This window comes from Nothoprocta perdicaria, unplaced genomic scaffold, assembly GCF_003342845.1.
Source record: "Nothoprocta perdicaria isolate Ctin4 unplaced genomic scaffold, notPer1 scaffold_187, whole genome shotgun sequence".
NCBI lineage: Eukaryota > Metazoa > Chordata > Aves > Tinamiformes > Tinamidae > Nothoprocta > Nothoprocta perdicaria.
Window position 1 is genome coordinate 628771 of NW_020455060.1, and position 13193 is coordinate 641963.

Here is a 13193-nt window from a genome sequence, read left to right on the forward strand (position 1 = left end):
GCTCCCGATGTTTCTCACTCCGTTTTATGTGTGTGTGTGTGTGGGGGGGGGGGGTTAAAACGGGACGGAACGGGAACGGGGGCGGGGGGAGCGGCGGGAACGGGGGCGGGGGGGGGGGGGGGGGGGGGGGGGGGGGGGGGGGGGGGCGCGGACCGGGCCGATCCGGCCCGTTCCGCCCCCCCCTCCCCTCCCCGCCCCCGTTCCCGCCGTTGCCGTTTCTGACGACTTCCGTCGCGCCGCGATGTCGGAGGCGCCGCCGGCGGGAGCGCCCCTGCGCCTCTGGGCTCGGTAATGGCGGCCGGGCGCATGCGCGGCCCGGAGGAGGCGGGAAGGCGTCGGGTTGTGGTTCTGAAGCGACGGGTTCGGGCCTAGTGCGGCCCGGTGGCGATCCCTGTGTGGTTCCGGCAGCGGCAGGTCCCTGGCTGGTACCGGGACCGGTGGATCCTTTTCCCTGTCTGGTACCGGCACTGGCAACTCGCTCTCTGGTACCGGGACCAGTGGATCCCTTTGCCTGTCTGGTACCGGGACCAGTGACTCCCTCTCCCTGTCTGGTACTGGGACTGACGACTCCCTCTACTTGTCTGGTACCGGGACCAGTGGCTGCTTGTCTGATACTGGGACCAGTGGGATCCCTCTCCTTGTTTGGTACCAGCAGTGGCAACTCCATCTCCCTGTCTTGTACTGGGACCGGTGGATCTGTTTCCCTGTCTGGTACTGGCACCAGCGACTCCCTCTACTTGTCTGGTACCGGGACCAGTGGCAGCTTGTCTGATACTGGGACCAGTGGATCCCTCTCCTTGCCCGGTACCAGCAGTGGCAACTCCCTCTCCCCTGTCTGGTACTGGGACCGGTGAATCCCTCTCCCTGACTGGGACTGGTGGATCCCTTTCCCTGTCCGGTACCAGGACCAGCAGATCCCTCTCCCAGTTTGGTACCGGGACCGGTGGATTCCTCTCCTTCCTCAGTACTGTTGACTCCTTTTCCATGTCCCTGGTACCAGCGGATCCCTCTTCCTGCCCAGTACCGGTACTGGTGGATCTCTCCCCTCCCTAGTCCTGCTGCTGGCAAGTCCTCCTCCCTCGCTGGTGCTGGTACCAGCAGATCCCTCTCCCATCCTGATCCTAGCGGATCCCTCTCCCTGTCTGGTACCGCAGCCGGCGGCTCCCTCTCCCTGGCTACTCCTGGCGGATCTGCATCCCTCCCGGTTCTGGCACCCGGGTGGGTGCTGGGTCCCGGTCCTGGCTGCTCTTCACCCGCCTGGGCAGCCGCATCCGCCCTTCCCACAGGAGACGGACGAGGGTCCCTGCGACTCACGGGGACACCCGGGCAGAGGGGCTGGGTCCCGTGGGGACATCAGGGACCCGCGGGCCGTGTCGGGGACAGCAGGACCCGACCTGGCCGCGCTGCCCAGGGCCCGCAGGGATGCGGGAGCCGCCTCTCACCCAACCGCATGTCCTCCCCAGGGAGCAGGCCCGGCTCAAGGCCGCTGTGATCGCCCAGGATACGGAGCAGTGGCAGAAGGAGCCGGGCTTTGCTGGGCTGCACAGGGTCGGAGGCCTGGACTTATCCTACGTCAAAGGGGACGAGAGCGGCGCCTGCGCTTCCCTCGTGGTGCTCAGCTACCCGCAGCTGCAGGTGACGGTGCCAAGCGGGCGCTTTCGCGCCGTAGCCTCGCGGGGGCTTTTTAGGGACGCCTCGCTCGGAGGCTGTCGCCTGCTTTCCTCTGTGTCATAAATGAACTGTCACCTGTGCCTTCAACAAAACTTTCAACCCTACATTCTGCAGAGAAAATGTGTATTTGTTAGAATATAAAGAACAAGAGTAGGTTTCTAGACGTGGGTTTGGAAATATGTGATGCAAACTGCTGCTAGTCACAGGAGGCCGTTAGGAATTGCGGGGAGGTTGCGAGGTATCAAAGGGTAGCTTTAGTGTGCGTTAAAGTCAGTGGGAGTTGATTGGAAAATGCAGTAAGGAGATATTCTGATGAGCAGACAGATACTGAAAATGATCAATATCAGGCAAAATCATTACCAGAGGCACAAAGGATCACTGTTAGCACATACCTTACCAGCATTTGTAGCAATTCTGGTAGCTGATGTCCTGTTTGTGAGATTTAATCCTGGTAATCCACTAACAACGCAAGATGTAACTTAGACGTTTTCAGATCTACCACAAATCCCATATCCCACAGTCATTTAACTTAAAATAATAAAGGTACTTGGTCCCTTTTCCACTTTAATTCCAGTTTTCAAGCTGATATAAGAACTGTCTTTATCTATAAAACTTGTCACAAACAGAGAAACAGTTCGATCAACTGCTGGAATTTTTTAAGAACTGACTTTCAGATCCTGTGCCAGTTCTTGATTTGTCCTACAGGGACACTATTTGGCCAATATCCTGATTCTCGGGCTTTCTTTTAGGATCCTCTTGCCTGTCCCTACAAAGAGGTAGATGTACTTTGATAATCCGCTGGCTGTATGGACGTTGAGGTCCCCCGCAGTGTCTTCCAAGAGCTGCCTTGACTTTCGTGAAGGACTTTGCTCCCAAGTGGGGCACGGCAGGACTCAGCAGCCCTTGTCTGTCAGCAGCCCAGTATTCACCCCCTCTGTACCTCGGAGACAGACAGACTCAGCCCGCTGGCATTAGCTCTGTGGGAGAGAGACGAAAGCAGTAAAGTGCTGTGGCAGAGAGCACGACGGACATAAATACAGAGGAGAGCATTGCGGTTAAGAACTGGGTAAGTGCTGGAGGTGATTTTCTCTGTGTTGTGCTCCTAGGTGCTCTACGAGGATTGCCAGATGGTTGCTGTGACAGCCCCATACATAGCAGGATTCCTGGCCTTCCGAGAGGTCCCTTTCCTGGTGGAAGCAATTCAGAGACTGCAGCAGAAGGATCCCGGGCTCACACCACAGGTGTGACGTGTTTCTGTGTGCCAGGCAGAGGTGATGTGAAGGTTTGGAGCCCTCCCGCTCCTGAGGCTGCGCCATCCAGCCGCTCTCCACTGGCAGGACAGGAGACTCGGTGTCCAAATTGTACTGAAGCATCTAGTCACTGCATCTTTAGGGACTAGGAGTGCTGGGCCAGGCCCAGCCAAGCAGCCCTTGGCCATGGAAGTCCCATTCTGCACAGAACCCCAAAGACAGGAGCTGCCATTTGCTAAGAGCTCCTACTGCTGGGGCACAGGTTGTTTAAGTTGCACATGGAAGGAGACTTTTATACAGAGAAATCCAAAGGATTGGAACAAGGGTCTCCTCTCACAGGGCCACGGGTCACCATAGGGGCCACTGTCTGCTCTTCAGAGTGTCCCCCAGCACTGCATAACATGTTTTTTTGTTTGTTTTTTTTTGCCTTTCAAGGTGCTGCTTGTAGATGGGAATGGCCTGCTCCATCACAGAGGTAGGACTTTGTCAGACTGCAGGGCTTCGCCCTGCTCTTGTGCAACCCCATGCTGTCACTTGAGATTCCTGTTCTTGGGTGTTTTGCATCACATGAGAGGGCTTCTTAGTAAGTTCCAAAGATAAGGGTTGGAGGAATGAAGCTTGGAATTGATGGGTTAATAATCTAAGGTTGCTTTTGCCTCAGAGGAGCTTGTGAGGTTCTCTTTCTGATTCTTGATTCCTCAAAGATGACAATTTTTCTGTCCAAGAAAGCTTTCTGACTCGTATGGCCTGGCATTGTTGTTAAAGAGTTTTCAGAGGAACATGAAAATGCTGCTATTGTGTCTCCGTGTTGGCAGGATTTGGTGTGGCCTGTCACCTGGGGGTCCTGACGGATCTACCATGCATTGGAGTGGCCAAGAACCTCCTGCAAGTGGACGGCTTGGCCAGGGATGAGCTGCACAGAGAGCAGGTTAGGCCAGGTGGAGAATTCTTTCCACTCTTTAATATCCAAAGAGAACTGGGACAGGTGCATGAAAGTATTTTCTAACCAGCTAACCTTCTGTGCTTTTATGCTCTAGATTCGTTCCCTGCAGATGGAAGGAGATACATTCCCGCTGACTGGCACTTCAGGGAACGTCCTGGGCATGGTAAGCTGGGACCATTCCTGTCCAGTTGGCCTTCAATGAGTCTTCCAGCTCCATGTAACTGGAAGCACTTGAAAAATCCTGTCTGTGTCGTGGGACTGTCTCAGTGATACCAGTTCAGAGAAGTGAGATCTGAACAGCTACGCATGACACTGTTTTTTTTTTTCTCACCGTGTCAGCTCAGGCATTCTTGGAAATCCTTAAAAAGGGGTGGCAATTCAGGTGTCCGTGGCTATGGCATGTGAGATGCTGTGCCCCAGCATCCCTGTTCATGAACCCCTGCCAAGGAAAGGTGCCACTTCTGTAGCAATTTCCCAAGATGCCAAATGGGAGCATATGTCTCAGAACAGTGATGCACAAGAAGTGAGCAGATCTAGGAAATGTCCTTCCCTGGTGACATTTCAGCACCGTCTGCATTACCAAATCTGCACACAACTTCCCAGGGCAGTGTGAAGCATTTGGGGAAGGGTCACAGGGATCTAAAAGGGCAGACAGTCCCTGTGAGGAGACAATGGGAAGCAGAGGATCAAGAAAGCTAGGATATGCCAGATGCAGACTCTTTCTGAAAACAGGTTGTCTGGCTTATAATTTGTCTGTCACTTTGTTCAAAGTAAGCCCCTTAAGTATGGTCTTTCTGGTTTGTGAATGCACAGGTCCTGCGTAGCTGCAACAGCAGCTCTAAGCCCCTTTATGTCTCTGTGGGCCATAGGGTGTGCCTGGAGACAGCAGTGAGTCTGGTCAAGTCCTGCTGCAGGTACCGGATCCCGGAGCCCATCCGACAGGTACAAAGGCTGGGAGAACTGAGGAAGGGATATATAGGCCTGAAACAGGGAATCAGGCAAATAGGAGGGGGCAGGACAGTGGAGAATTTCAATTCTGTGATAATGTGTCAGGGCCTCAGCTGGCCCTTCTTCTGCAACCGTAGCCATCCGGCTTCCTGGTCTGTTCTCTGCAGCCTGGCGTGTGGTTATTTACGTGATGAAGCTCAAGCTGGCCCTCCTGGTGACGCAGTGCCCAGCAGCACACACAGCCCTCTGCAGACTCAGCCTGCCCGATTCCCTGCTTCCTCTCTGCAGGCAGCTTCTGTTATGCTGTTGTTTATAATAGAGAGGAGCTGGAAATGCAGCTTTCCTGGGCACTGAGAGGCGAGCACAGACTGCAGTGCTGCTCCTCTGGGCTTTTCTCTGCTGCTGCACTCCGCAAGGAGCTGCAGGCTCGGGGCGACAGGCAGCCGGTAGGTGACAGCACTGAACTGCATTCACCGAGCCGCAACTGCCACCAGGGCTCTGCTTCAGACTAATTAAATCACAGCAGGGCTTGGGAAAAGGATCTGGAGAGTCTGAAACCTCCAGGACTTCTCGCCTGGCTTCACTTCTCTCAGGGTCACCTTGCCGTTAGCAGGGAGTCGGGCCTGACCCACTGCGTGCCCAGACGAGGGCCTGTTCAGATGTGCCCGTGTGTAGCACTGCCCTGGAACACGGAGATCGCGGCACGGCCGCTCGGTGCTGCTCAGGTGTCGGGCACCTTTGCTCTTCAGCTCCTCGCAGCAGTGCCGAGAGGATCCTGCTGAGGGCTGTTACGCAGTTTCCACCAACAGGAACTTCACTCTGGTACTGCAGTGTCTTTTGGAAGCAGAATATTGTCGGGCTAGATGATCTCTAGAGGTCCCTTCCAACCTCGACTGTTCTGTAGTATTGAGTTTATAGTTATAAAACAGACAAAAATCTAACATCTTAGGGGAAAGCAGTCCTTGGAGCGCCCGTATGAGAAAGTACATTTTCTGATCTCATAAACCACTACTGCCAGAGTTGAGCAAGCTGATAGATCTTCTTATGTAATCTCTTGCAGCAAGGGACAGATGCCTCAGCAGAGCTCGAAGCTAGCTCTGCAGTATGGCATGTTCAGGGGAGAGGGGAAAAGCATTCTTTTAGGGAACAAATAGGTGTGTTGCAGCTTTCCGTTATGTGCATTTTATTTCCAGCTCACAACATCAGTCATCAGTGGTCTGAGGTTCTTCCAATCCTCTAACTAAAATCTCTATTTGATGTGATGGAATAGATTGTGACCAGTTTCCTTACAGAGAGATTTGAGATCCAGAAAAGAGTGTGTTTAATGTGTGTTAAAAAGTGTGTTTAGAGGAATGGCATAGGATTAGGATACTTAAAATGCTTTCATAGGATAGATTCACCTAATTGGAAAAAAAAGTCTATTAATATGTAGGGACTCCTGCCAGTTCGGAACAGGCTTCTCCCCATCAGGCTTCCTCTGTGTAATAACTATGATTAGTGCTTTGTACTCATTTTCACTTATTTTGCTTGCAGAGGGGTGGTCTTCTCACTTGGGCAGTTTGCCAGACTTTGAGGATCCTCTGCAGAGCTTTGGTCTTTTAGAACTACAGAGGGATTGAGGTAGGCGAGAGCTGTCATCCCAGAGTCATAAGCAAAACACTAAACCCAGCAGCCCTGGAACAGACCCAAGTCCTCCCGAGAGCAGCTGCCCTCGCCCACTTTTGGCAGAAGTCAGACCCCGTCTCTGCTATTTGCCCATGCTCTAACGCTGCTCAGAGCCAGAGCTCCCCATGTACAGCATGAGTAGCAGGAGCTCTTATCACTCTGCAGCTGACAAGGGTTGCTCCGGGACCGATTCTTCTCCTTCTGCTGGTTCAGCTTCCTGGCTGGCCGCACACCAGGCTCCTGCTCACTTGATGAGCCTTTTAGCTGCAGCTGGCAGCGGGCCCAGCTCCTTCCTGCTGGCTCAGGATGCTGCTGCTGGCCAGTGTGGTGCCGCTCTCGCCCACCAAGGAGGGCAGACGTTGGCCTGCTCAGAACAGTGAATGTCCACGGGTCACTTTACACAAAGTATTAAACAGCCACTGAGAACTGGAAAAAAAGCCATCGCCTCTAGGCTGAGTGTAAATAGCTCGTGCTGCCAGCAGGGAACCGGTCACTGATGCCCTGAAACTCTTAAGGCTTTGAGACACAGCCCCCGCTACTGCAAGCTTGCTGGGTACTCGGGGATGACCAGTGCTCCCCCATAAAACAGGCAAAGCAACAATTCTAGGCCCTAATGCCAGCACTAGTCCCCTCTGAAAATAGAAGCAATCTGTGAGGATTATTACAGGACAGTTATCCATCTTATTGATTAGCCTCTTGGTTAATACGCTGGGTTAAGCTGTCTCTCAACTCTGTGTTAGGAGTGAGCCAGTAACTTGCCACCTAATCAAGCATTAGCTTATGTTACCAGCAGAACTCGGACTGGGATTTTTCTTCACTAGAAAACTGGTCCATAAATCTGACTCTTGCTCCCTTGGTCTCCCAGTAGGGACCTTATTGAACAACTTCTTTCCCTTTTTATAAAATACATCACATAACCTTTTATCCTGAAGAGTGATTAAAGTTATTTGTCAGTTATGAAACTGTCCAATTATAGAGAGAAGGTGAAAAAAAAAAAATCTCCCAAACAAACCATTCCTTATGTAAGTATTTTTCATTCTCTAGCTTGCAGAATTGTTAAGCAGTTATAGAGCTGCATTTCCAGCAGCGAGAGGCAGAGCTTCCACCTGAGAAGCCTGGCTGGGAGCTCACAGGGATGGGAAAAGATGCCGGGGAGCTTGTTGAGGTAGGGGAGAGCCTCCTCAAAGCAGAATAACCGTGAGAGTGGCGAAGGCTTCAAGGACAGGCACCAGGGATCTATTAACCTGCCTTACTAACATGCTCATCCTATGCTGTGAAGCTTTTCCAGATGGAAAGGTCACAAACTGCGTTTTAAGGGGAGACAGATAGTGTTATCTTTGAGGTGGGACACAGCAGCTTTTCTGAAATGTGACCCTGCAGCAGTGTTTTTGAGAAAGGAAATTTCTGGCACAGAAAACCCTTGGGCCAATGTAGAGAACTGCCAGTGCTGGAAGTTTGCCTAGAGAGCAGGATCTGTGTGTTTGTGAAAGCATCCCCGAGTCAGAGGCTAATGTGATACAGCCCTGGAAAGCTGACCAGAAGTGCTCTGGGGAACAACAATATCCAGCAACGCTTTTCATATTCTGGGAATTTCTGTTGGTGTTTTGCTAGCCCACACGCTCTTCTGTGTTGCTGGAGCATGAGCCCACGGGAAGAGGGTGTGGGGGGAGGCCCCAGGTGGGGCTGCTTGGGGCAATTAAGACCTATTTCTGCACGTAAGGCCCTGCCAGAGCTTTTGGTGGGGTAGCAATTCCTGTAGTGTTAGGAATAGCAGAGTAATTCCATCTTTGCCTGCCCTGCGTCAGGAGGACTCATGGAACAGGAGGGAATTGGAAGGGAAGAACTGGACATTTGCATGAGGAGGGGTTTGAAGTCTAGCGGTGGATTTGAGCTCAACTTGAAGCCGGAGGACAGTGTGCCATGGGTATGGTCAAATCTCAGCCTTAATCTTTCTGGTTTCTGTCCCTAGCAGGGATCCCCCAGGAAAGCAAAGCCCAAGGGCCATAGCAGTGAGGTGGCCTGGCATGTAAACATGCTTCTGTTGTCCTGCCTGGCAGCCTTGCTCTTGTACTCGTGCGTAGGGCAGTGTGAAAGGTATGTCTCTCATTCGTCTTTGCAAGTGCTGCCAGGGATGTGCTTGTGCCTTGTTTGCTTTTATTGGATGTTTTTACCTGCTTTGGCTGCATAATTACCATCACACAGCCAGCCTGTAAGGCACATAGGCAGGATGAGCCAAGCTCTTGCCTAGGGGAGAGGATATGCAGCAGACTAGTGCTTTGCTTCTCCATCTGTTGCTGCATCATGCAGCTGCTGGAACAGAAGAAGTAGACGGATGGGTACAGGGATGGATCCAAGAATGGGCAGTACCAGCTTCTCTCTCTCTCCTGTCATCTCGAGAACTATCCTATTTGCTGCATCTCCCCCTCCCCAAGCTCTTTGCAGTCTTTTCCATAGCCTTGTTGCCCCTCCAAATGTCCAGGGTTCAGTGAAGCGAGATCCTTGTTTCTCAGCTGGGCATCCCCTGCCAAAGCTTGTTGGGGAACATCAACAAACCTGGGTAATCTCAGGTGCTCTGAGCATGGAGGCTGCAGCCTGCACCGGTGTCTCTAAAGCAGAATCACTTCTGGCATCGGTGAGCCCTGGTAGCACATTTTCAGGAAGACGCCGCATTTCTTTCCAGTTTGGAGGCATGTTGTTGATGGAGTCCATCTGTGTGAAGCTTGCTCAAGTACTGTCAAGGTGCCGACCCTCTTGGCCAGAACTAGACCAGCATTTACGGGTGGCAGTGGCTGACTGCTGTGGCGGGGCAGCTGGGACACCAAGGTGCAGTGTCTGTGCAATGAGCTCTGCCCCCTTGGAGCAGCTCCCAGCAGCAGATAGACTGTTAGCAGACTGACCGACTCGCATGTGAGCCCTTCCCCTGGGGATGGCAGGGAAGGAGAAGGCTCCAGTGCAGGGTCTGGAGACAGCAAAAGCTACGGTTCTGCAGCCCTGGGGTGAGTCACTAAAACGCTCCAGTATTTCCCCACCTTTTGAGGAGGGGTCTGTCTGTCTTCCTCTTGGTTCAGTGGGAGGCCGGATTTTGGAGGGCATTTCCTCTCTGAACAAGGAGAACTTCCCTCCTGTCCTCAAGGTCTAATGAGTCTGTTCCATCTCTGTTGTTACTCATGAGTCAGTGGGTGAGGACTCCGGGTCCTGAGCTCTTGCTGCCAAGGGCCCGTGGGGGAGCCTGGCTGCTCATTCCGCTTTCCCAGCTTGTACATGGGGGTGCCTGCAGGTGGCAAAAGTCATCTGAGTTCAAAAGAAGGAGGCACTAGACCTTTCTTAAGGTTTCCAGCTCTTCTCCAGCATGATTTTACTGCCAGGGTTCATGAAATGGGGTTGAAAGGGGTCCTCTGAGAAGCAAAGTGCAATGGCAAAGCAGCCCAACGCCTCAGTCATTCTTGCTTTGCCACCATCCTCCTCCTCTAGCTTTTAGCCCCTGCAAATCCTTGCATGTCATATCCCTGAACCATTTGGAGGTCATCTTGGGAACCATCCATGTTGGTGCAAGGTAAGAGAGGCTGTTGCAGTTGTCGGCCTGGCAAGGATTCCAGCTGGATCAGTGTTTGCTGCACAAGGACTCACCTTATTGCAGTGTGTGCTGGAAGTCTGTGTTATTTCATCCTTTAGGTCTTGTAGGGACCTTTGGAGAAGCCTGGCCATGCTCATCTGAGCTGCTGCAAGGATTTGTTGAATAAGCCAAATCTGCTTCCTAGTCTGGCTGTTCCTCCTGCAGCGCTCGAGGAAGCCGGGGCTGAGCGAGGCTGCAGCGACGCTTGGCACGCACGGGCCCTGCCACTTGTCTCCTCTGTGCTCCGCGTCACCTCCTTGTTCCTGTGAAACGGGAAGGGGCAGACAGCCAGGATTCGGGGAACATCATTGCTGCTTCTGAAATGAACTGTACCTCATGGAGACTGCTTAATCCAGGACCCTCTATTCCCTCATTTTAAGTCCGTAGTCTCCTAATCAGCTGGCAGTGGGACACAGAGACAAAACTAGAAAGAAACACGGGTATCTCTTTGCAGAGCCTGGTTGTCCTAGGGCTCTTTGTGATGTGCCCACGTGAAGGGCAGGGGGCTTACCAAGATAACTAAGGGGACCCCAAGGAGGCTCACGAGTCCCTTATCATCCATTTTCCTCCTTAATTCCAGGCTGATATTAGATCGAGGGAGTATATTCGGAAGCAGCTGTGCTCATCACCAGAGGTCAGACCTTCTGTGCGAAAGAGGTAGGTGTGTGGGCAGCCCAAGCAATTGCCTGTCCACAGAGGATCTGCTCATGTAATGATCTCTAGTAATGGCATTAAAGGGACGGCCAGGGTAACAAGGTGAGCTCAAGTGACACCAGGGCACATGCTGCCTCCCTAAAGGGTGGTTTCTGGTGATTGCAGCCATGCTGCTTCACACGTTTCTCCCAAAGAGAGCCGTGGCCTCGCCTGGGGAAGGTCACCAGGGATTTGGCCTGTGTCCGGTCCCTGTGATCAGCAAAGCGCTGCCGCCCACAGGTGTGACATAAGGGTGAGCAGAAATATCCTGCAAGGAGCTGTCTTCTGTCCACAGAAAACAAGGAGAGGGTCAAACCACCTCACTCTTACATAACGTAGGACAGTGGCTGCTCTCTTAGGCCGGCTAAGTGCACCACACGTACACGGCCATGCAGGACTTGCGTGTCAGGGCCACGCTCCCTTCCCCACATAGTTCATGCTAGTTTGTTGGTGGGTTCTGCCAGACCCACAAAGAGTCCATGTTGGGCAGATACCAAATACATCTGCCTAAAGAGTTGCTCGTGGACAAGCCTGTGTCAAGACTCAAAGCCCAGTCAGCTCCGAGAGTCGTGCTGGACCAAAAACAACCGTTTCGAATTGTATTTCCCAAGACCTACATGTCCTCGCCCCTTGTTCCCTGGGTGACAGTTATTTGGTCTTTTTGGCTTCTGCTTTTTTTTAAGTCTGTCATCTGTCCTTGTTCTTATTCCTAGACAAAAAAATGAGCCTGAGCCTGATCACTAATCTGATGCCAGAACAAACTGCGGGTCTCCTGTAACTGGATCCTCTCCTGCACCGAGACTGCAGGTCCCTAGAGCACAACAGCCAAATACTGGGCTTGGGAAGGCTGCTGCTGAGCAGAGCAGGGCTGCGTCGGGACAATGCCAGCCCCCGTGCGGGGCTCTGGTGGGCAGGCAAGCAACCTCTGTCCAAGGCTAGTGCCTAGAGCATATTTGTATAGCTGATTTTTAAACAAGCACTGTAAAAGCATGTCTTGTAAATTTGTAAATATACTACAGCTTACTGAGGTGTTTGGGCAATTGCAGGAGGTGATTTGCAAGAGACTGGGGCCCTTAACATACTTAGGAACATTTGGCTCCCACCCTCTGTGACACAGAGACCTCCCCCTTGTCTCTGCTGGAACTTCTTGCACGCAGGCACTTCAGCCTGTGCTCCTGCGCTCGCTTTGCACATCCCCGGGGAACAGAAGCCCGGCACGGAGCTCCGGCTGGTTCCGACAGACGGGCAGAGGACTCTGTGTTTCAGGTGGGCGTGTGATTCACGAGGGAGGGATGGAGCCAACAGTCTGCTGCGGATTTTGGAAGACGTCCGGATGCCTGGGCCCAGCACCTGAGAAGCCTTCTCTCTAGTGGGTGCCTGTGGCTCCAGCCTGCCTTCGTGCCCCCAGCAGCTACCAGACCTCTGTGGCTGCACCTAGGTCGTGTGCTGGGCACAGGGTGCTCTCGGGGGAGCTCTGCATTGCTGCTGCTGCTGCACGAATCGTGTGCGAGGGCAGAGACCTGCTTGCCGTGCTGTTATCGTGACCCTTTCCACCGTGGCTGAGCCAGAGGGGCTGCGATGCGGATCAGCCCTCCGTCAAGAACAGAACATGTTGGAGAAGGGAACGTTTCCCTTCCAGGCGGGTGGGGAGGGAGCGCCTCCCTCCTACACAAGCAGCCGAGGCAGACGGAGCCCGGCCTCATGTTTTGCAGTTTGAGCAGGCTGTGAGCGCTGGTGTCAGGTCAGCAGCGATGCTCTCTGGGACTAGCTTGTTTGGATCAACATCCTTTGGTTAAGGAGACTGCAAACCTTTGCATTAGCAGCAGAGCACAGAACAAACAGTTTCTATCCCTGAATCAATACAGCTAGTCTAGTTTAGTCCTTTTAGTCTAGTCTTTTTTTCTCTCTGAAAAGGAAAAAGGATATTTCCTTGGTGATTGCAGAAGGGTGTTCAGGCTCAGTGCTCCTGTGGTCTGTTTTAAATGCTGCCAGGTACTTCAGCTTTGCATAAAGTTATATTTCTCTTTCTGCACATAAGTTTCAGTAGTGCTTTGGGCATTGAGGACATTCAGCCTTTTCTGCATGACTGTGCGACAGCTCAGAGGTCAGAGCCCGTGTTCATTCCTCCTCGAACTACAGCCCCAAAACCCAGGTGAGAGTAAGGGAAGGGGCTCGCTAGTTCTCACCTTCCCCCAGGGCCCTTCCTCCTTCCCGCTGCATGCGGAGCAGCTCCCTTGCTTAACTGCAGGGCTGGGCCCCCCAGCTTCCCTGTAGGTACAGGCACAGAGTGAGTGCCAGGGACAGGCTGCCGCTTCCTAACTCCCTTGGCAGAGCCCCGGGAAATAAACATTTCAAAGCTGCTTTCCTCAGCCTCTGAGCATTGCTGCTGCAGAGGCACCCAGCCCATGCT

The 13193-nt window shown here is 53.0% G+C and overlaps 1 protein-coding gene across 1 annotated transcript; it reads left to right on the forward strand.

The window, feature by feature from the left end:
• The first annotated feature begins 239 nt into the window (after positions 1 to 239).
• On the forward strand, positions 240 to 12531 carry ENDOV (endonuclease V). The gene is made up of 10 exons (XM_026036907.1): positions 240 to 288; positions 1464 to 1635; positions 2778 to 2912; positions 3357 to 3396; positions 3737 to 3849; positions 3959 to 4027; positions 4678 to 4806; positions 10671 to 10747; positions 11497 to 11590; positions 12050 to 12531. The coding sequence occupies exons 1-9, from the start codon at positions 242 to 244 to the stop codon at positions 11525 to 11527; spliced, it is 813 nt and encodes a 270-aa protein (XP_025892692.1). The 5' UTR covers positions 240 to 241; the 3' UTR covers positions 11528 to 11590; positions 12050 to 12531.
• The last annotated feature ends 662 nt before the right edge of the window (positions 12532 to 13193 follow it).